The sequence below is a fragment of the Eublepharis macularius genome, chromosome 8 (assembly GCF_028583425.1).
Source record: "Eublepharis macularius isolate TG4126 chromosome 8, MPM_Emac_v1.0, whole genome shotgun sequence".
NCBI lineage: Eukaryota > Metazoa > Chordata > Lepidosauria > Squamata > Eublepharidae > Eublepharis > Eublepharis macularius.
Genome location: NC_072797.1, coordinates 111,006,260 through 111,031,228, shown reverse-complemented (window position 1 = coordinate 111,031,228; position 24,969 = coordinate 111,006,260). Strand labels below are relative to the sequence as shown.

Genomic DNA, 24,969 nt, shown 5'->3' with positions numbered 1-24,969 from the left:
TGCAGATTAGAAAAAAATAATTTGAACTTGCCCTTAGGTCTTCTCCAACATTTACATTTTGCTGAATTAGAATCACGCAGACCTCAGATTCACAGTTATTTTTGCAGAACTGAATCAAAGATAGTCTTGTGTTTCTCTTGCGAACTAATCATGGCAGAGAATCTTAGCACAGACACACTGTGGTCTCATTCATCGCCCCTCCTTCGAAATCTCAGCTCCTATCCTATTTCTACAGAAGGACTGCTGATGCTTTGTTGCCTACAAGTGTTGGTTCTGGTTACATCCAATAGATTGGAGCAATGTAACATTAAAAGAGAAATATGCCTTCACTATATTCCACCAATGTACTGTGTTGTCAAGGGCTTTTGAGGTTCAATATATGAGTAAATAAAATGTTTATTATGGTCATAGAACAGCAAAATAAAGCACACAATATCAAAAATGTTTCCATGAAACCATTACATATGAAAGAGGGATTAGGGTTGGGGAAAATTGAGCAAAATATAGCATTATTATTGGGAATATAGAATGATTCTAAAGGCAAACCCTGCCTTGAAGGTGCTAGCTTGTTCTTGTATGATTAAATAAAGGAAGACAATTAAGAGTTGTAAACCAAAGATCCGATCCGATCCAAGCCACACAGCCGTGTCCGACCCTCGGCTACTCCGTAGATCGTCCCCCTCCAGGCCTTTCTGTCCTATAGCGCATCGAGAGAGATCCGCAGAGTCTCGCAGTGAAGTTTTTACAGAGTAGTTCACCATTGCTTTCCCCAACCCAACACACTTAGCCGTACGACAGCCACGAATGGTAAGTCATACATTGCCACCCCCTTGGCACTTTGAGCCGGTGTGGGATAAGGGGGAAACCAAAGATATCGACCATAATTTTTAAAAAATTAAAAATGGCATACACATTGCTTCTAAAGAAATGACCTTTTTATAAATAATGCAGTCTACTCAGTTCGATAATCAAGAGTATTCCATAACAAAGCGAATATTTTATCACAAGTCAAACAATATGTTTTAAAAATCACAAGAAACGTTTAAAAGATGTGGTTCAGAATCCTAATAAAGTTACATGTGCTGCAGAGGTAAATTCTGTTTCTGTCAAAGCAAATCCTAATTGTATAAATTAGGATTATTTTGAACTGATTTTCACAGGGAGCTCCATATGCATCTTTGTGAACTAATTTGTGGCTGTTGGCAGGAGTTTTCCTTCCCCTCCCCAGCTGAGAACATGTTTACATGTGTGTTAACCAGATTATTTCTGCAAAGTTAAGTTTTTAAAAAGACATGCAGTGTATTGGCCCAGTTTATACTAATGTGGGAGGTCATGATACATTAAAAGTCTTCTAATCACCAGCAGTCTTACTGTACCTTGTGGGGATTTTCTTATCCCATAAATATATACTCTGATTATAAATTAACAGAAATCTTAATTTGTAATAATTGTTAGGGTCAGATTTGATTGGAGTCAGCAAATCTGATGATCCTATGACAAAACAAACATCCTGGACCCCTACTGTGAAGTGGGAGAAGTTAATTTGAATCCAACCTTAAGCTTTGGTCAGCTACTGTATTTTGTTGGATTACGATAACATAGACCTTAGGGCCAAGCTAGAAGTGGTGAGTTACACTTGAATGGCAAGTGAACAAAGTCACATGTATTCCTCCCTGTTCACTTGTGCTCCACTTGCACTCCACTCGATCACTATGGAGAGCAAGTGAACAGGGAGGAATACATGTGAGGGCCAAGCTACACATGACGAATGACACTTGAACGGCAAGTGGATTGAGTGGAGGGCAAGTGAACAGGGAGAAATACACTTGCTGTTCAAGTGTCATTCGTCATGTGTAGCTTGGCCCTGAGTCTGTTCACTTGCCATTCAAGTGTAACTCGTCACTTCTAGCTTGGCCCTCAGATAGCAGGAGGATGTGATTCATGTGGAAGGGTTGCCAGCCTGTAGATGGTGGCTGAAGATCTCCCAGAATTACACCTAATCTCCAGGTGACAGAGCTCAGTTTCTCTGGGGAAAATGATTGTTTTGGAGGGTGGACTCTGTGGCCTTATACCCTCCGCAAACTCTGCCTTCTCCAAAATGTCAACCCCTGTACTGGCTGCCAGGCTCTGGTATCAGGTTACAGCATCTCTTCCAGTTACTCAGAATAACAAGGCCAGGGGAAATTCCAAAGTCAGGTTGTTCAGGCTGTGATCAGGTCCTTCAGTAATCAGTCTCTTAAGATAACAAGCCAGAAAGGGAGTATCCAAAATTCAGTCTCATTCAGGCTGAGGTCAGGTCTTCCAGTAAACAATCAGGTAGTGTCCGCAGGTCAGCATCACAATGTATACATTGTGTCCCTGCCCAGAAGCATCTCTCAGGAGGCTTTATAATCTGCACACCCATACCTCACACACCCAGCCTGTTTCTCAGGCACAGTCCTGTAAAGACTTATTTTCATGGTCAGCAGGCAGCTGCCTTCAAGCCATCAAACATGCACTGTGCCTTTTTGCTTGTAATTTTGCCCTTAGTCTGTGTCTGTGGCATTCTAGAGGAGTTATCTGTGTTAGTCTGTAGTAGCAAAATAGAAAAGAGTCCAGTAGCACCTTTAAGACTAACCACCTGTACTGTAGCATAAGCTTTTCGAGAATCACAGTTCTCTCACAGCATCTGATGAAGAGAACTGTGATTCTCGAAAGCTTATGCTACAGTAAAGTTGGTTAGTCTTAAAGGTGCTACTGGACCCTTTTTGATTTTGTGGCATTCCAGTGGCACTGGTGATCCTGGAGGGCTGGGAGCAGCTAGCTAGCCTTCACCTGCTGGGCCAGAGCTGGAGGATGGAGTTGCTTCTGACCCAGCTTCTGGCTGTAGGTCCTCGCATGCCTGTGCCTCATTCCCTTGCTGGTTGGCTCCTGTCGACCCTGGGCTGGTTATGTAGGATCCCTCCTCCTCCGAGGAGCCTTCACTGTCACTGAGCCCTGGCTGCACCACGACACCCCCCAAATCTCCAGGAATTTCTAATCCTGGAGCTAGCAACCCTGTGTGGGCCCCACACCCATCGGAACTTGAGGGGTGCTGGCAAGATTATAATCAAGTAGGGACTGACCAGTGGCACCAATTCTATGAACTCCACACAGAGCCTATTGAGAAATTGCAGAATCTGAGCCAGAACCCTAAATAAACCTATGCTTCTATCCACAAACGCTATGTGAAGATATTTTATATACATTTATATGCATGTGAAGATGCAGTCAACTTGTATGTTGTTTATTTGACCCTTTGTGTGCATGCACATATCCCCTTATTCATCCACCCTACTCTAAGTCCCAGGAACTATGGCAGGACATCTTATTCTGTTCATGTTGTAGGAGTAGTTACTCTTTTAATTTGAAGGTAGTTCTGCATGCAAACCTACTACTAACATAATTAGGGCATTTTCTAAATAATTGGCCAAGTCCTTCAATAGGAATTAAGGGAACACATTTCCTCATTTCCCATTTGGTTTGCCTGCTGCTAGTTGGCTTCTGATTTGAGGGGTGGTGGTGTACACAGTAAAGTAAAACCTGCCTCTTAGAATTCATGCAGACTTGCACTGCCCAACTTATTCTCTTTGTTGTCGTATATCTTCTAACTTTTCTCTCTGCACCCGAACGTCATTTAATCAAGAGAGACACGTTCATTTCACTTTGTGCATTTCATATAATTTGTTGCAAATGCTTCACCTCATTATACCGCAGTCCTTCAGGGCCAAGCATTCAGAATGTTGTAAAGAGAGTAATTATTATGGAGATTTAAGGTAGACTGGAGCTTATGGAACAGGGAAGATTCATATCAGAGTGAGAATTACTGGAGATCTCTAGAGAAAATCCATAACTTGAATTAGTGGTATTTGAACCCAACACAGATCTAGTGTGTAGGTAGTTTGTAAGTAGTTTGCTTGACAGAATCTATGCAGCTGGAGTAATCAATAACAAAAGTCCTAGAGATCTGTGGTGCTTCGATTCTGTGTCATATATAAATTGGGATGTGTTGCTCTTTTAACTTTGTTTGCTCTTCCAGTCCTCATATTCTTTGGTCAGTTCTGTAGTCTCCAAGATTCTCTTGCCCTTACTCATGTAAGTCAGCTGAGTGTGTGCTCCTGCTCAGACACTTACTGGGCAGCAGTCTTTCCAGCATATGGACACAAATCTTAGGACTGACATGATTGGAACAGGTAAATCACAGAAAGGATACATTGAAAAACAGGAAAACTGAACAGATGTCAACTTTATGGAAATGTTGGCACAGTAATCACCAGTCTGTGATCTAGATTCCACTAACTTAGATGACAAGCAACTGACTGTGCCAGTGTTCAAAACAGCCAACTTGACGGCTGATGCATTGCTCTTTTTAATTTTGTTTTCTCACAGTTAAACTTTGTTTTATCGTAGCTAAACCAGCCAATAGATTTTCCCAGTGCAGACAGCTCCTGTGAATCACTGACCATGTCTTAGTTTCAAGAAGAGATGGGCACGAACAGGAAAAAAAATGAACATGATGTTCGTTGTTCATTGCCATCCACGAACAGGGACTCACGAACAACCACGAACATGGCCCTGTTCACGAACATGCTTGTGGTTGGCTGTTTGTGGGGGCCAGCAGGCTCTCCTCCAGCCATCATCCAAGTTAAGATCCTTACTGCACCACTCCCAGAAACCTGACCTGAGCAGGCAGCAGGAAATGTACCAATAATAAATAATAGCTTGGCCCCAGAGTCTGGCAGCAGCCCTGGAACTTGAAGGGGTAGATCCCTATCCCACCACACACAAAGAAAATTCAAGCTCCAATGCACTCTCTCTAATAAAATGCCAACAGCAACTGTCTCTCCACTGTATTGTCGAAGGCTTTCACGGCCGGAGAACGATGGTTGTTGGGGGTTTTCCGGGCTGTCTTGCCGTGGTCTTGGCATTGTAGTTCCTGACGTTTCGCCAGCAGCTGTGGCTGGCATCTTCAGAGGTGTAGCACCAAAAGACCCTGGAATTCTAGTCTTTTGGTGCTACACCTCTGAAGATGCCAGCCACAGCTGCTGGCGAAACGTCAGGAACTACAATGCCAAGACCACGGCAAGACAGCCCGGAAAACCCCCAACAACCAATGTCTCTCCACTGTCTGCTAAGTCAGAGTTGGGAGCCCCCCTCCCCCATGGTCTTTGCTCCCTTGTTGTAACAAATGTGGAGCTCCACACTTGGAAGGAAGAGCTGCTTATCAAGCTAAATTGGGGTTAGATTGGGGTTTCTAGGGCAACAGCAGGAGTTCAGACAGAGTTCAGACAATCCCTGCCTAATTTGCCAAGGGGATTGATTGCAGGTGCCAGACTGTCTGGCTTGACGAACAGCAACAAACGAGGCTTGCAATGACCACCTGTTCGTTTAGAATGGGGCCTTGCGAACAGCTTGTTCGTGAACAGCAGATTGGGCTGTTTGTGGCTTTTTTTTGTTTGTATTGCTGTTTGTGCCCATCTCTAGTTTCAGGTTAGTAGCTGTGTTGATCTTTAATAGAAGAGCAAGATTGAGGACCAGTAGCACCTTAAATACTGACTAGAATTCCAGGGAATGAGCTTTCAAGAGTCAAAGCTCCTTTCATCTGATGAAGGGAGATTTGACTCTCGAAAGCTCATACAGCAGCTTTGTAATGCCTGCAAAATAGCTACTGAGAATAGCTAAATATGTCATGCATCATATTTATGGAGTAGTTTCAGGCACCCACCCCCAAGACTGAATCTAGGCGAGCTGCTGCTAAAACTGAGTGAAGATCTGTCTGGGGGGGACTCTTTTATTTGTTCATTTATTTTATTTATTCTGAATAAGGTTATACAGTTTACCTGAAAAAGATCCTCAGTATGTTTGCAGGAGAATGCTGCATGTACATCATGGTCACCTAGAAAGAGTGTAAACTAAACGACAAGTTGGCTGTAAGGAGATGCTCTTGAAAATCAGAGCAAAGTAATTCTAGAACATTATCTTCATAGAGAGCTTTACGGCAAATGTATCTTTACGGTCTGGCGTGATTCAGGCAGAGTAGGTTTCTGTACACACTTAACTTCTGTACAGATGTCTTGCAAATACATCTTGACAGTATCTCAAAAAAGTATAGCCTTAAAAGAAAAGATTATAGGGAGAAAACAGACGTGCTTGTTTGGCTAAATTGAGAGCCACTGTGGTACAGTGACTAAAGTGCTGGGATAGGCCTGGGGAGATCCAGGTTTGGTTCCCTGCTTGCCAGAGGGAGTGGGGGGGGGGGCTCTTACAGGGCGACATTTAACCAGCCATTCTTTCTTAGTCCCACCTACCTCACAGAATTTTAGGGAGCATAACATAGTAGAGGAAAGAACCGTGTGTGCAGTACTGAGTTACCTGGAGTAAAAGCAGTATAAAAATGTTATAAATAAATATTGGAATGCATTCTCTATATATGATATATACTTTCTGGACGTTATATTTCTATTACTTTATTGATGTGTACCAAGGAATAAGTTATACGTGCTTGTAAACGCTGCCCAAATAATTTTAAGTACTTCTCAGAAATCTCATAATATTGATTTTAAAAATTTCCCTAAGTGCTTCCTGGAATTATAATTTTAAAGGAGTTTCCCCCTACCCTTTTATTAATTTTAGCTTCTTTATAATTATCTTTTAATACACAGACATGTATGCATGTATGCATGCATTTACCTTAGTTGGCTATGCCAAGAAGTAAATTAGAAAGATAAAAATAGACATGGAAATAGAAGTAGATATATAATAATGAACAGTTGGCTAAGGGTAGATCATAGAATATTTTCAAAACTTCATTAAGAGTGTGAAAAAAAATCGAATTTAAATCATTTTGGAACAAAAGCTCATGAAAGGAAAGGTTGCTTGGGAAAAGGGCATGCCCCTTGAACAGGATGACTGTGCGTTCATACTGTAGATTTATGAAGCTCAGAAGCCCTCAGGAAATCGTATCTCCAACTTTCCCATCTCTGTCCCCACGACTACCTGCATCCCCAATTAAAAGTGGCATGAGAGGTCTTCCAATCAAACCCCATTAGTATTGTCTGTGATAATCATCCTGACCTCATCCCTTTTTCTTAGGTGACTCACACATTAGGACAAGATGCATCCTAACACGTCCTAGCCTATCTCATCCTAACCTGTAGGTCAGCAAATATCAAAAGAAGAGTGCAGGATGATTAACTTTAATGCTGTTTCACTGACCTAATAGTGTGTGCGCACGCACGTGCACGCGCAGATCCATAAATATTTGTTCATACAACTAAAAAGCGGTTGGATCTGTGTATGTTAATACAGAGGGAAAGAATAATTCAAGGTTATAAATCTTGTAATCTTGGAGGTTAATCTTATATGGCTTAGAGATTTTCAAAGAGTCCTCTTTTTAGTGAACTCAGAAGGGACCAAACCGTCTGAAGAAAATCAGAATGCCGGAGAAGCAGAGGCAGTCCTTCGAGCTGCATGCTTCTCTCAGGGGCTTGCTGACACTCCCCGACTTGGTTGTATGCCTTGTCACAAGAGGATTGCCTTATTCTGTAATGAGCTGGAGGAAATAATATGAATTGGAACCTTTTGTAATGAAAAATGTAAATGTTGATAAAATTTAATGGCATTGGGGGAAGATCATGAGAGAAACAAGAAATCAGTTACATGTCAGAAATGATGTGAACCTCAAGCCAAGTACTATATTACACAAAAGAATCCAAAGCTAGTTTATAGCACAGTCCAAAGGGATGGTTGTCTTTGTTTCTTATAGCTTTTTAATCTTAAAATAATATTCCTATCCCCCCCTTATCAGGTTCTGAATTCCAACACATTGCCAGTTTTCATACAGCTAGTGCTGTTAAAACTGAGTGTTGATTACACCCCATGCATATTTGCTATATTATATGAAGTATATCACGCCTGACTTGGTTAGCCATGCTAGAAATTTCTAGTGGCAAATTAGACACAATAAGCAAATGAAAAGGGGCTATTTAAAAAAAAAAGTTTTCAAAATAAAAATACATTTCCCACTGATGGCTACTGTTCCTGCTAATAATCAACTATTAATTTTAAAATATTAATTTTGTCAAATCTCAAACAATATGTAGCATGGATGAAGTAGCTTAATCTTTTTGAAAAATGCAGTGGTATGTACTTAAGATTCCCTTGTTTATTCATGGTCAGTTTTATTCCTTGAAAAAGGTAGAACCTTTCAGCAAGTTATAGGAAACAGTAAAAGTGTGTCTCTGGACAACCTACAGTAAACTTTCAATAAGTTACCAAATGCAACGTAAATGTTGCCCACTCTGTGAAGAGAACCAAAGCACAACCTTATCTTCATTAGGGCTGCCAGTCCTCCCCTCCCAACCTCAGCTTACCAGGCCAGTGGGGAGGGGAGGTATGGGGAACTGGCTGACCGCATGCATGCCACCTGGAAGGCATGTGAAATAGGCATGCATGCTCCCTTATCGCAGTGCAGGAGCACAGATACACTTCACCCTTTCATTCTTTTGGCCCCTAGGGGACTCGGCCATTCATCTTTCTATGTGTCTAGCAAGGGAGTAACTAAGATAGGAATCCTATGCACACTTACCTAGGATTAAGGCTCATTGAACACAATGGGACTTGCTTCTAAGCAGGGCTCATTTTGAGGGAGAAGGCACAGGAATGCAGTTTCAGTAGTTCCCCAAAGAGGTCACATGTCAGGTGGCCCCGACCACCTGACTCTCGGCAATTTTGGGCCCGTTTCAGCCTGGATTGGGGCCGAAATGGCCCAAATTGGGCCTCTGACAGGTGGTGGATCACTCTCCCACTCAGCAGCAGCCCGATCCTGACCATTTTGGGCCCCTTTTTGGCCATTTTCAGCCCCTTTTTGCCATTTTGGGCCCAATTTCAGCCCTGAATGGCCAGGATTGGGTCCAAAACAGCCAGGATAGGTGATGTCAGGGGGTGTGGCATATGCAAATCAGTTATGTTAATGACACGTTTCCGGGGATATCAAGGGCTGTGGCTTATGCTAATGAGTTCCTCCAGCTCTTTCTACGAAAAGACCCCTGCTTCTAAGTAAATATGCATAAGATTGGGTTTCATATCCACAGAGGTTTGCAAGGCTTGCCTGAGATGTGTGGAAGAGAGAAGAGTTTGAAGACTTCTATGCATTGACAGATCTAAAGTTGGTCGCTTGGATGGGGCCACTCAGTCATGTGGTAAAAAATACTCCCTTTCCAAACAATGGCAGCTGGAAGTAGATTCCAGTAATGAGACAAAGAGAGTTTTATCAACCTCTCATATGTACCACAAGGAAGGGTGAATAGCTCAACACTGTGGTCAGTGGATGGGGAGGTAGGATCAACCCAATAAGGCCACATAGTTATGGTATTCTCTGAGAACAGACTAACAGTGCAATCACAAGCAGAATTTTGCTTCTGAGATCATTGCCTTTTGTGAGCTTATGCTGGAATTCTGTTTGGAATTGCACAGTTAATGTTTTACAGAGTAGATCCTAAGTAGGGGTGTGCAGAGCCAGGTTGATTCGGGTTTTCCGATTCGGATTTACCCAAATCGGGAAACTGATTCGGAAAAGGGTATTTCCAAATCGGCAAGGCAATTCGAAAATACCGCTTCGGAAAGATTCGAGTTTGCTTCGGAAAGATTCGGGTGTCAATTTCACTCCCAGCTTTCCAGGGCCCTAGGGGGGCATTTTCTTTCCGAGGCAAACCAAACTTGGTGGGGACATTCTTCTAACTCTTCTCTAACAGCCCACCAAGTTTCAGAAAGTTTGGACTTTGGGGGGCATGTTATCGCCCCCCAAATGAGGTGCCCCCATCCTCCACTCACCGTTATTCCCTATGGGAAAAACAGGTGACCTTTCTAGGTGGCTTGGGGTGGCATTTTGCAAGCAAAATGCACCCAACTTTCAGGGGCCCTGCTTCTCCCTGTCCTCCCACCCTCCGCCAAGTTTCAGGCAGATTCTACTTTGGGGGGCCATTTTATGGCCTCCCAAAGAAGGTGCCCCTATCCTGCTCCACTCCACTATTCCCTATGGGGGAAAAAAGAGGCTTGTCTGGCTAGGGGTGGCATTTTGCATGCAAAATGCACCCAACTTTCAAGGGGTCCTCTCCCACCTGCCCTCCAACCCTCCCCCAAGGTTCAGGCAGATTGCTCTTTGGGGGGCCATGTTATGGCCTCCACCTCCAGAGCAGGCTGGCCAGCCACTCACCATTGTTCCCTATGATGGGAACCAATCTAACGCCAGAGAATAGCACAGAAACACACTTTGAATCAAGCTTTAAAAAAATGTATCTCTTTTCTTTGAGTTGAAGGTTTAAAGGCACACCACTGTGACACATCACAGCAGCCCCCCACACCACAGCAACTCATCTAACTTCACATCAGAGAATCTCACAAACAGAATTGGTTGCAAACACACTTGCTTTCTGTCCTGGCTTTGAGTTACACACCATTAAGGCACAGCACAGGGCATGACTACAGTCTCCCACACATTTGCAACACAGCTAATTTCACATCAGAGAATCTCACAAACAGAATTGGTTGCAAACACGCTTTCTGTCCTGGCTTTGAGTTACACACCATTAAGGCACAGCACAGGGCATGACTGCAGTCTCCCACACATTTGCAACATATCTGACTTCACATCAGAGAATCTCATAAACAGAATTGCTTCTGTTTGCAATGCATTGCAACGCAATGCATTGCAAACGGCAGCAGAGCAAAGATTCCTGCCTCTTTTGGCTAGAAGGGAGGGGTGAGGAGGAGGTAGTGAGTCACACTCCTCCCCTCCTCCCCTCTTCAAAGAACCAGCAGGAAGCTGTAGCTTCCTGCAGAATTTTGCTAGCCGCTTTCAAATGCAAATGGCTAGCAAATAGGCAATTATTTGATTTCCGAATATTTCCGAATTGATTCAGAAATATCCAATTCGGTATTTCTGAATCAGGGCCAGTATACTGGCCCCAATTAGGAAATACTGAATCTTTCTGAATCGGGCCCGATTCAGGTTTTTTACCCAAATCAGAAACCTGAATTACACACCCCTAAATCCAAAATCCCAGTGATATATTGTCAAAGGCTTTCACGGCTGGAGAATGATGGTTATTGTAGATTTTCCGGGCTGTATAGCCACGGTCTTGGCATTGTAGTTCCTGACGTTCTCAGTGACACTGAGAGATCTCTGTCTTTTGGTGCTACACCTCTGAAGATGCCAGTCACAGCTGCTGGCGAAACATCAGGAAATATAATGCCAAGACCACGGCTATACAGCCCGGAAAATCCACAACAACCACCTAAGTCCCAGTGGTTTCTCAACAAGGCATGCATTTTCCTGCACTACTTCCCTGTGTTTTAATGGTTCAAGTGTACTCAGCTTTGGTCTCAGTGCAAATGAACATGTATAAGTACAATACTGGCTTCTGGATTTTGGAGGATCCTGGGCAATAGCCCATCAATCCATTCCGTTAACCTTCTCAAGAAAGGGAAGACAGGGCAAGCAAACTGAGCTTGAGTTGACCCTTGAGTCATCTGCCAAATGACTCACGGAAGCAAGCCCAGCCACACAAAAGATTCTTTTTGAAAAGCCCCAACCCCAGACTTACTTGGAGCTCTGTTTGCAGGTCCATGAGGTTGGGGGGGATATTGCATAGCAGATGTCATCTTCTCCCATGGCCTGGCGTCTCCCAGGAGCTCCTGCAGGGATGTGCAAGCATTTTAGATTTGAAAATTGAGCTGGCCAGGCTGATGGTGGCCTGAGAGGGCCAAGTCTTCCCTCTGGTCTGCCTGCCGGATACTTACTGGGGAACCAGCTGGGCCACTGGCATTCTGCCTTGCTTTGGCTTCCCACCTGCTCACCTGGGTTTTGCATGATTAGGGAGGTTTCAATTAAAAGTTCATTGGTGATTGGGTTTCCTTGGCTGTTGTTTCCCTATTTTGTAGTAGGTTAAAGGTGTATGGTTGGGGGGTGGGGTGATCTGTTCTTTCTCTGTCGCAACTTTGGAGTTGGCATTGAATCGGGATCCTTTTGGGTGGAAACAGGGCTTGCAAGCCCAATGTCTTTATACTTCAGGATCCCCTTAAGAAATTCAGGGGGTGGGGCACTGCTGGGTCAAGCCCAACTTGGAGGCTGGCGGGCATGCTCAATCCCAGGAGGCAGGGGGACCCATGCAGAAGTTTGCAACCATGTGGAATCCCATGCCGTGCCATCCTGTGGTCCTCCCAGTAGGCAGGCTGGAGGTGGGGGTCGTCAGTTGGCAGGCAGGGCGGCCGATGCATGGATCCATGCTCTATGCTGTGCCAAGGCTCCATATGCTGTAAACCAATAAAACTGTGGCTTTTTTCATTTCCAATCATTTGTCTCAGTGTCTTGTTTCATTGCCTTGCCTTTGTCCCCCTTCCCCTTTGATGCCAGGGCTGCAAAAGCTACCTTCTAAATTTCAGCAGCATAACAGGGCAGCTTGACTGGTGTTGTTCCTGACTAGTTAAAAATAAACTGGAAACAAGGATTATGTGATGATTTCGTACAACTTCCATGGACCTCTTTACCAGTGTTAGAATCCGGGATCTTCCCACTGTGCCAACTTCAGGAGCCAGCAATGCGCATATATATATATGCATTAATTCATCAGTATGTAATTCATTACATCATCAATATGTCAGCATTTTTGAGATCCTATTGTGATGTGTGACAATTAATAACATTGTAGCATATGATTTCATTCAGGTCTGACACTGATTCCAACACATTTTTTTTTCTTTTACAGGGAAATATCTCTCGAGCTATACACATGAAAAATGTTACATAGGAATGCAGTTGTATTTTACTTTCTGGTTTAATATTCTTCACTTGTATTCCATCAGGGGAAGCCGAGGCATTGGGGAAGGAGCAAGGGAGAATACATTTGGTTAGAATCAAGCTGAAATAAATACCTTGGTTTTGAATACTGTTACTGAGAAGTAAATAGATTTCAATGGAGTTACCTCCATCTTAATTTTTCTTAGCCTTACAAACAGAATAAGTCGAGTCTTGACTTTTTCAACTCTAAAATCAAGTCTTGACTTGAGTTTAATGATGCTCATGTCATGGAATGTGCAAGATTTAAAATTCTGCAGGTTAAATCTCGGACATAAAAAGGACCTTGCCATATTACACCTGGAGTCCATCTAGTCCACCCGCATTCTGTTTCCATCAGTTGCCAGATGCCTCTAGGAAGGTCCTGATGGCAACAGCCATCCTTTGCCTTTTAACAGGGGTGTTCAATGTAACTATCATGGGCAGTGGCTCTTGATCTGTCCTCCCTGAATTTGTGTAACCCCCTTTTAAAGCTATCTAAACTAACTAGCCATCATCATATTGTGTTGTAGTGGACTCTATTAAGTTAAGGATGGGTTATCTGAAGATGTTACTCTATTTTATAACTGAAAAAACTCCACTGTTATGCATTCATTATCCTCCTCCTGCTGCTAATTCCTGGAAGTGGAGACTGTATGTTTGCTAGACAGTAAAAGATGTATGTTAGTACTTTATTTAGCAAAGGCAAAAAAAAAAGCTAGAGAGCCATCTCTGCAAGAGTTTTGAAGGCCATTCTCTGCTTTGAGTTCAAGGAAAGGTTTGCTGGTGAATCACAAGCATGGCAAAGTACTTGGCATTAGCCTAGCTAGAAAAGTTGCCACCGAAATGATGAATGTATTACCTAAACATTCTAATGCTTTCTTATCAATACATACTGCAGCAGAGAATCTGACATTACAGTGCAGAATTTTTAAGTTCTACCTCCAGGCAAATCTCATACTTACTAGCAAAAATGAAAGTGTGAAATGCTTTTTAATGTATATTTAACAACAGATAGTCTAGTGATTACTGAAGTGTATTTTCTCTGGATTTTTCCCTTGCTATCAGAAGGCAATGTTAAGAGACAATTTTTCTCACATTTATGCTATCTGCAAATATGAAATGTTTACATTTTAAAATTATTTGCAACTATCATTTGTTAAAGAATGGCAAAAAGCCATCATATTTTAAGTCTAAACAAACTCAGATTACAGGATAACAATCAATTGCCTGTAACAGAGCAGTTCCATCAATCAGAACACTGGGATTTGCTAAACCTTTTGATGTGAGTTGGTATTAAATTCAATTTTAAATATTGCTCTGGAAGGAAAAAAAAATAAAATTTGAGCATGTCAGTATTTTATGTTGACCCTTTTAATTTCTACCCCAGTCATTCATAATGCCTAACAATTCATTTTATTTTTTAAAGACCCTCACAGCTTCATTCATCTGTATTTAATCTGAAATGTATACTGCTAAATGTATTTATTTAAATATTTCCTATTGTGCCAGTATTTTATAAGGTTTAAGGTACAGTCTTTTGCATTTGCAGCTTGATCCCCAGCAAGGATTCATATTCGTTCTAATGAATGCTAAGCAGTTATACAGCACACAGATCTGTGTTGCTCACATGGCATTATTGAAGGCATTTTAGATCACAAAGCCCCAACAGTCTACATTTTTGTTTGCTTTGACATTATTAAACCAATCCATTTCTTTAACTATGACTCTAATTATAACATTTGCATGGCAGCAAAGTTTGCTTTGTGGGTTGACTCCTAGCATCGTGGTGTTTGCATGTAGTTTTCTGAGCTTAGTGTTTTGATGAGCAGTCAGCACAGTACTTTCAATCGAAGTCAATAATTATGCAGAATCAATAAGGTTTTCTTCTTTTGTGTTTGTCTTTGTTGTTTCTTTGATAATGCCTCTAGGATGCTGCAGGCAAAGTGCTGGACCGCTGGGCCATCATGTCCAGGGAAGAAGAGATTATTACCCTTCAGCAGTTTCTGAGGTTTGGAGAAACCAAATCTATTGTGGAGCTGATGGCAATTCAAGAAAAAGAAGGGCAGGCTGTGGCTGTGCCATCTTCAAAGACAGACTCAGATATACGGACTTTTATTGAAAGCAATAATCGAACCAGGAGCCCGAGTCTTCTTGCACATCTAGAGAACAGCAACCCTTCCAGCATTCATCATTTTGAAAACATCCCCAACAGCCTTGCATTCCTGCTTCCATTTCAGTACATAAATCCAGTCTCTGCTCCACTGTTGGGTTTGCCTCCGAATGGTCTCCTGGTGGAACAGCCGACACTGAGACTGCGTGAACCAAATCTTTCAACCCAGAATGAATATAACGAAAGCAGTGAATCTGATGTGTCCCCAACACCTTTCAAGAATGAGCAGAACTCCAACAGGAATGCCTTGACCAGCATCACAAATGTAGAGCCCAAAACTGAGCCATCTTCCGTGTCTCCAGTACAGACTTCTACGCCTGTCAGTGATTTATCCAAACCTGAACATACAAAAAGCTCTTTTAGAATTCACAGAATGAGGAGGATGGGGTCAGCGTCACGGAAAGGCAGAGTCTTCTGTAATGCATGTGGCAAGACCTTTTATGACAAGGGTACCCTCAAAATCCACTACAATGCAGTCCATCTTAAGATCAAACATAGGTGTACTATTGAAGGTTGTAACATGGTCTTCAGCTCCCTTAGAAGTCGCAACCGTCATAGTGCTAATCCGAACCCCCGACTTCATATGCCCATGCTAAGGAACAATCGAGACAAGGATCTGATCCGTGCTACATCAGGTGCTGCTACTCCTGTTATAGCAAGTACAAAATCTAATCTAACATTAACAAGTCCTGGTCGACCTCCAATGGGTTTTACCACTCCCCCATTAGACCCTGTGCTACAAAATCCTCTACCTAGCCAGCTAGTGTTCCCAGCTTTAAAGACTGTACAGCCTGTTCCGCCTTTTTATAGAAGTTTACTTACACCTGGTGAGATGGTGAGCCCTCCAACCTCTTTACCTACCAGTCCTTTAATGCCAATGTCTAGTACAATAGAGCAGCCCCCGCTTCCTTCTTCAGAATCAACAGTGCCGGCATTGGTTATACCTACCCATGAGACAAATGCTGACCTTGCCCCTAAGAAAAAACCAAGGAAGTCAAGCATGCCTGTGAAAATAGAGAAAGAAGTTATTGACACCGCTGATGAGTTTGATGATGAAGATGAGGATGTTAATGATAACAGAAGTATTGCTAATGATGTTGGACATGACAATCACTGCCATTCTCAGGAAGAAATGAGCCCAGGATTGTCTGTGAAAGACTTCTCAAAAAACGGAAGACGGTGCATTTCTAGGACAGAGCTAAGAAGAGCAGATAGCATGACATCAGAAGATCAGGACCATGAGAGAGACTATGAAAACGAGTCAGAATCCTCAGAACCAAAACTTTGTGAGGAATCCATGGAAGGGGATGAACACATGATGCATGAAAGAAACAACAGATCTGTGATGAACCACAGCAGGCCGGATGAAAACCACAATGAAGCATCACATCACGATGAAATTAAGATTAAGGAAGAATTTACAGATCCTACGTATGATATGTTCTGCATGAGCCAATATGGACTTTACAATGGAGGAAGTGCTAGCATGGCTGCACTCCATGAAAGTTTTACTTCCACGTTCAACTATAGTAGCCCCCAGAAATTCTCCCCGGAAGGCGATTTGTGCTCAAGCCCAGATCCCAAGATCTGCTACGTGTGCAAGAAGAGTTTCAAGAGCTCCTACAGTGTGAAGCTCCACTATAGGAATGTTCATTTAAAAGAAATGCATGTCTGCACGGTAGCAGGCTGCAATGCTGCCTTCCCCTCAAGAAGAAGCAGAGACAGGTCAGTAAATACTGTATTTATTAATTGAGTTTCTAAACATTTGCGTTAAGTAAGAAAGTCAAACCTAAGTTTTATCTAGAATGGGCATATACAGATGGCATCAGATTTCTTTAATCAGAAAAGTCTTTTATTAGTTAATTTTTCCATTGTTTCCTAGTGTCCATAACAGTTTAGAAACTTTATAAATGTATCCTATATATTTGTAACGGATGGCTTGATAACAACTTTCATTAATGCTTCCAGATTTTTTTTGTGTGCTTCTAAAATATGCAGTAGATCTTCCATTAGATTTCTGAATCTACAGATTCACAGTATGTCCAGCATATATTCCTTTTACACAAGACCCCTCCTTCTTCAGACGGACATCTCAAGTAGGCCATTCATAATATGAGAACTGTTTCATCATAGGCAGTTTAAATGAGCCTATTTCTGTTACATTCAGTTTCTTTTTTTCAGCTTTCCTAGTTGAGCTGTTATTTAATTAACGGAAAACTATAAGCAAGCCTTTTCAAACATGTGTTACAGCAGATGATGTGACCATCAATGGTTGGGTGCACTATTTTAAGTGGGACTATTACTTGACTTGCATGATAATATTGATGCGTGCACCACTGGACTTCTGGACAAGCCTCACTGAAATGAATCCAGGGACCACAGCAGATGTGATTGGTGGACATTTTCATTATACATGTAGCTGTGTTTTGTTCTCTGCACATGTGTAAAATCTCCATTCACTCAGATGTCCATTATGACTTCTACAATTTTTAAAAATTAATAAGGGCCTGTTCATTGCAGGGCACTGAAATGACATCACACTTCAGTTATGCTACACTGGTTCTGAAATAGTTTAGTTTAAACGGAAGCATCTGGCTCTAAACATTTTAGATTTTTTTAAAGTGGCCCTTTTTAAATTCAGAAGAATAATGTAATGTAAATGGAATTTGCCAAGGTGGGTCAATGGCAGGCTGACATATTAATTCCATATTCATAGATTTTTTTTAAAAAGAAATCAAATATTATGGGTTGGATGCAGACTAAATTGCCAGTTCCTACCAGTTCCCCCTTCCCACTGCAGACCCCGCTCATGATGTTCCTCAGGGACTCCCATCCTACACAAGCAGCATTTTATGGACATCAGTAGGAATGGGGAGGCAAGAAAAACCCATTGCCTCATAAAATTGTTTAATAGGTTCCCAAGATTGGGAACAGGATATAAGGATAGATGCTATGACATTCCCATCTCCCCTTTCCCTCTTCTTTGTCCATAAAACAGCCGAAATGGTACCAGAAGCAGTCTTAAAATTAAAAAATAACTATTTTATTTATTTTAGAGGGGAAAGATCAGGTGAAATCAGGGGTTGCAAATTTCTGAGGTAATTCAAAAGAGAAATCTCTGAGATAAAACCAGTACATGCACAGACTTTAGTTCTTATGCTCTTTGCAGATACTTAAATTCTTATGTTTAGAGGCTTTTGTTCTTGTGTTTTCCCCAAACACTCTGGTACAATTTCTTTCAATTTGGGGTTTAAGAATGCTGGTACCCACTTTCTAGTACCCCAGACCCCTTCGAACACCAGTGCTTCAATTTTTGAGTGAATCTTAAGGTCTCCAAAAGACAGTTTCCGACCCCAACTGACCAGGGATCTCTTTGGAGAGTGAGCTAACTCCCTGCTTGACTTAGTAGAGAAAGTCTCCTCTCCTTTCTTTGGCCCAAATTGGAGTCTCCTATTTCCCAAAATTCCTTGCCAGATTTTCCTCAGTTCTTCTATTGGTGTTAAATTGCTTTCAGTTAGGACTCTGTCTCCCAACTGTTCACACTTGATTCCTCTCTGCCGGGGCTGAAAACAGACCCTCCTCTTTCCAGCTCCTTGGAGTAGCCTGTCACTCAAATCTCTGTGTTTGTGAGGGATCAACCTTTAAGAGGCCTTCAGCTGTTTGTACAGCACTTGTACAGTGAACTAGGATGGGTCTCACAGTGTCTGTTCTTAGCTGGAAGATCTGTTAGGCAGAGATTAGCAAACAATTTGATGTAGGAAACCGCATACATTTGTCTGATACACAACCAGTTGAACTGGTTCTTTTAGTTTTTTCATACATTATATTTTCAGACGTATGCCAAAGACTTTTGTAGTGGTACACTTAAAAATATAAACTGGGGATGTGACAAATAGGCATTTGAAAACACATCTCATACAGATACACACAATTGGGGAAATATAACCATGTCTTTATTTCTGTTAGCCCAAAGAGACTTTGGACTCATTTTACTCAGTCACCAAATCTCCATTGCAAACTCTTTTTGCAAGCAAAGAGAGTTTCAAAAAAAAGCTTAGATATAGGCCCTCATATTCATCTTTTTTTAAAAAAAGATCAAAAATTCCATTGGGATTGCTGAAGCCCCTTGTGTGACACACAGCAATTCTTTACGTGGAAGTACATACCATTATATTCTTTGACACCCAACCAAATAGACTTACTGCTGATTGTTCCATTGAAGTCAGTAGTATTAATTTGATTCTAATTCTTTGATTTAACTACGTTGTAAATTGCACTGCTCAAACAGGCCAAGCCTGCCGGTCGGTCAGTCTGCCGTTGTGAAGTCTTTCCCGTCTTCGCTTGGTGCAGCATTTATGCAAATGGTTTCATGACCAAGTTTTATTGCTGCATGAAATAGTCAGATTCTGAGTGAGAAAAAGACACCATTTTTTTCTAAGAAAAAATTGGCATGGGCTATGATAATATTTTTTTCAAATGTGTTATCAAAAAGGAGAACCAAAGGGAAATTTCTGTCGGTATATTCCAGAATATTCCACAAATATTGCTTTGGATAGTACATTTCATTGAACAACAGATAAATATGATAGGGTATCTTTATGATGTTCATCTATGAAAATATGTCATCCAAAGAAATAAAGCATGTACATATAATTAACTAAACATGCACATATGCAATGCTTTTCACTATATTGTTGATAAATAAAAAATAACAAATTTGCGGTCCATTGGATCCCTTAGTGTCATTTTTATATTGGTATTATTCAAGCGTATGCTATATTTTTCCCAACCACGGTACAAACAAAGTGCAAAGGGGATTTCTGTTCTTCATCTTTTCCTTTATAAACAGGTGTGCTCAAGTTCTAAAAGTGCAGCAGTTTGTGAATTCCAGAAATGCAGAGTATTCGTGGAGCACTTGGAAAGCTTGGAAGGCTCTGTAGGTTTTGACATGTACTCTAATGTTACTGGCTTTGCACAATGTCCTACATTTCTCTTGCCTGTGCAGTTTGGCCACAGAATCTTTGCAAGGATCCAAGCAGTGTTGCAAAATATTTGGTAACTTTTGCAGACATTTGAGCAGGAAGTAACAAGAGCACAGCTTTTTTTGTACTCAGCCTTTCCATGTCTGGTAGTAGCAACAATTGGAAGGTCAAGCATGACAGACAAATGAGTCTGAGGAAGGAAGGGTGTGGCAGATTGGGCAGTGGTCTTGCAGCTGTTTACGACCTCATCTATTCTGGAACAACACCAATATATAAAAGCATTTGAGATGGAGATCTAAATTTTATTATTAGCCTTTATTATTGACAATATACTAGCCATTATCTCTGGATATGAGGGTGAATATTTGAGATAAAATCATAGTCCAGTGAGCGTTCTGTAATTTAGGGGTTTCCAATTGACCTTCTATAGAGATTGTTTCTTAAATGAAATCTTACAAAGGAAACCCATTAAATGTCTAGTCCTTCAGGTAGCAAAGAAGACCTTGAAGATGTAAACCAATGTATAGTGCCTTATTGACTCCAACGGCAAATAAGTGAGTAATAACACCAAGAGGAGAACTTATTTCAGTCACCTTAATGGGCTGTTAACTTTAGAACCCAATTACAGCCATTTCAGCACTAATTGCGGTAGTAGAAATATGAAGCATCCAACCTAATGCACCCATGAAGAATGTCACATTTTTAACACTATAATTAAGACACTGTTTGATCAAACACCTCTATGGAACTAATACTATTTTTTAACTACTGGATAAACACCCAGATTTTTGAAGTGTTGTTTAAACTATTTATTTCAACAGCCATCATATTGCAAAGAAAAGAAAGAAGTGTTCCTCCAAACAATTTGTTCATGAGTGTAGAGGCTTTTAAAAAGCCGTGTTAAAAATGAATGATCTTTATAATACAAAAGAGATTTCATTTTAAAATACTGATAGATATTTTGCTAGAACTAGTTTGTTTCTTAAAGTAACATCTAATTTCCTGGGAGTGATGTATTCATGTTCCCACCAGCCTAGACATGGAACCACTCTGTACAACATTTTGCTCTCTTCCCTTCCAGCTTATGTGAAGAAGCACATTGCTGGAATCACCCCTCACCAACAATCTTGAATTTCTTTCCAGAGCTGTATCTTCAATTCCTTAAGTAGGACTCATAGAGCACTGGGAGGGTTTGTGGTGGCTCAGTGGAAGAGCATCCAGTTCGCATGCAGAAGGTCCCAGATTCAGTCCTCAGCATCTCCAGTTAAATACATCAGTAAGTGATGTGACTTCTATCTGAGACTCTAGAGAGCCACCCGAGAGCCACCACCGTTAAGCAGTTCCATTGTTACATGCATTTCTTCCAAGCACATATTTTCCCCCATTTCCTTTTATCAAAAGATAGACTCTTATACTGAGAGTTAACAGCAGCAGCAACTCAAAAGCCTGGAAGACACCTAGGGAAAATGAAATGGCAAAATGTCATTAAAAGAATGCCTCCTGAAGGGGCACAGATACAGCAGAAATGAAGAAATTAATTTTAAGGTAAATGGGTGAGAAAGATGCAGTCCTAGGCTATTGTTTTTCTTTAGAGCTCAAAATGGCTGCTGTTTCAAATGTTCTTTGTCTTATGTGCTGGCCACCCTTGTGTGCTGAATATTTACCATGGAGAGTGGCTATTATCTCCACCATAAATTGGTTAATCAAGACAAGTCTTGCTGAGCCTTGGCTCCATAGAAAGTGAAGTGCCCTGTCATCTTGAAAGGCTTTAGTGAGTCCTGATAAGTTTTAAACAAAGCCTGGTCATCTTGCAGCTTAGCAAATGCAGCCAGCCAGCCCTGTACAGTGGAGCAATAAACATTTTTAGCTGAGGTTCTGATTGCAAAACCAAGGACTTGCCAAACATCTGGAAAGCTAAAGTATATTGCTGGTAGGCTCCATTTGGCATAGTTAGTCAAGTGGTGCAGACCCATTTTCAAGTGAAAGAAACTGACTTCCTTCATAAGACATGCTAATAAGTTAGTATCCATTTTATATCAGTCTTTGGCAAAGTAAATCATACTCAAGGCTAAGTCAAGACATTATGTGCAGGCAAATATGTTACTTGACTTGCCATTTCCTAAATCTATGTAAAATAGATGCACTTCCAACACAGTTGTTAACTGCTCCAAGTTACAAAGAAAGGAACTTGCCTCCCTTTGAGTAAAAGGTTGCTAATTGTTAAAAAGTTTTTCTTGAAATTTTCGCAGAATGAAAGCATGTGTGTTTGTCTGCAAGGTGGGAATGGTGATTCAGCCCTATGAATAAATTTAAAAACAAAATAATATTTGCTCAGGGTGACTTATAAATAAATATGAGGTAACTATTGGTGCCAAGTGTGATTCTGCCATTAGGTTGCTAGTTAAATCAGTCCAGATTTAAACTTGTAAACTCCTTGATTTGTATGGAGAAAGACATCTGTATTTGGTTTATTAAAACCTGCTGATGTTTCCACAACTAAAGTTGTGTGCAGATAGGCCTCTGGGTAGTTATATCAAGAAAGTGGAAGCATATACGACTTGCTCATCTAGTTACCTGACTTCCAGCCCTGTACAGGTGTGCTTGAATAAATTAACATCAGATACCTCCGATGAGCCACTGCATACATTATCAACAAAGGTGAAGATGTGAAAACATGCTACCTGCCTCCTGTTATCACCTCAACACAACAGCAACCACCCCTCCCCTTCCAAGAATCCCGCTATGTTTGGAAACTTACAAAGCTAACTTTTTGAGAATGCTTTTTCCAAGAAATGTGCGCAATTTGGGGATCCTGTAGCTCCAAGAATGAATGCACTTCACACTAGTTCATGGTACCGTTTCATATATTTTGCTAGTGTGATTAGCTTTGGCTTAAAACTCTGTAAGTAGATGATGCAGCATTTGAAAATGGAAGTTCTTTGGGTAATAATTTCACCAAACTCTTTAAAACTGTTACTTTAAAAAAATAAAATTAAAAATTCGGGACCTAATGTTCTAGTATTTGAAGCAGTGACTATTAAACTGGTGAACAGACTACTCTGTAGGCCCAGAAACCAGTTTCTTCTCCTAGCAAATTAACTGTTCAATTAGACAATACCATCTTTAATAATGCTTTCCTTCCATCACCAGCTAATTTTGCTGCCATGTTTAAAAATGGCAGAAGCAAGTTCAACACATATAGCCTTACACTTTTGTTACGCCAAATGTTTTCAAAGCAGCATTGGTTGAGAAGTGACTACTTCCATTCTACTTCCTCAACATGGGTGGCAAAATAGGATTCAGTAAGTAGCTCACGTTATATATGGAGATCCCCACAGCAAGGACAGATCTTTATGATGACTGATAAAAAAAATAAGAAAGTGCAAAGTTTTCCTACAGTGGTCTTAGCAAATGCCTTTCCTATTTAATAAAAGTGTATTTGGTTGAACAAGATCACCTAGGATGCTTTTCATTGTCACCCTTGAAAGCTCTTGTGGTCACATAGCAGCACCTTTGCAAACTGTAACATTATTAATTTTTTTAGCCAACACTATTAACGTCATTAAAAAGTGTCAGATCAAATATAAAATGCTATCACTTTAAAGGCAGGCAGTAGCTTTCTTGAAAGGGGAAAAAATGTAGCTTTTAAGTTGCCTATAATCAATTGTATTCACAAAAGGTATGCAGAGAAATAATGAAGCTGGTAGAAAAGCTGATGATTTGGTTTTTGTTTTCAGTGTTAGAATAGTATCTGAATTCACAACTAGATGCGGTTTAACCATAACCAGGCAATTTTGAAACAATGCTACCCTGTCAAATAAATTGATATTGCAGGAAAGTTAAATTAAAGCATGGAGTTAATTGGTTTTTTTTCCAGGGAGTTGCAGGTGCCTTTCTTGAGCCTTAATGAAGGCCAGGCACACTGACACAGAAGCAGAAAGGAAGGGGAGTTGCAAAAAGCAAAAAAAAAAGAGGAGGTTGAATAGATTTAAATGTATGCTATCCCATAAAGATTAGGGCAGTCAGCAGAGATAAGAGGCAGATTAAAAGCACTTGTTCAACAAAGCCATGCATGAAGGAAATCTTTACCAGGATTCATGTGTTTCATGCTTATTATTACGGATGAGAATTACTTTGTGTGACTGAACCATATGGCCATTATGTAGCTTTTCCAGAAGCAGCTCCCAAGAAGCACCTTCCTTTTGATTTTGAGCTTCGCGGCTGTACCCTCCTCCACCCAAAACTGCACTGTTAGAAACTCAATATTTATCTGGCATTTTACCATTTAGTTAAGTGTGCCATGCCAGTTATTACCCTATTAGAGTCAGATTATTGGATAGTGTTGTAGTATCTCCAAAACCAGTCTAAGATAAAAGGATATTGAGGATAGTAGTATAAAGGCTTGCATTTTCATAGTGGGAACTCTCTGCATAATATAAAACCAGCTCTTCTTCTGTTTTATAAGGAATCTATAGCCAGATATAGTTAACCTCCAAGGTAAAATTTTAAAGACTTTGCCCTAAGCAAGAGGGGTTGCAATTAGGAACTCATTTCAAATTTAAGCTTGTCCAAAAAATGTCAAAATCTAGGCATTACTTTAAAAGCTCGATTTAATTATGAAATGATTTAATTTTTCAAATTACATTTTTGCCCTAAGAGGTTTATGACCTTATACATGATAAGAAAAGCAAAGTTAAAATGCATTCAATTTGCCAAAACTAGCATTGTTATAAAAGCTTAAATCATAATGTATATTACAAATGGTTATTTGTTTCAGTAAAAGAGTAGGCAACACTTACGCAATAGATTTGTAAATAATATGACTTACCATGACTGGGTTGTATGCTATTATTGTGTGGTCTATGACCGTAATAAAGATTGACTACTTACTTACACTTACGCAACATTTTGCGTTAAAATCGTACCAACTTAAATAATCTTTCAAGTTTAAAACAAGAATTGTA

At 40.8% G+C, this 24,969-nt stretch overlaps 1 protein-coding gene across 1 annotated transcript in view; it reads left to right on the top strand.

Moving 5' to 3' along the window:
* BNC2 (basonuclin 2) overlaps nt 1–24,969 on the top strand; it is a 488,329-nt gene that overhangs the window by 443,648 nt on the left and 19,712 nt on the right. The window contains exon 5 of the mRNA XM_054987274.1: nt 14,782–16,748. Within this exon, the coding sequence (XP_054843249.1) occupies nt 14,782–16,748 (1,967 nt within the window). The remainder of the gene's footprint in view (nt 1–14,781; nt 16,749–24,969) is intronic.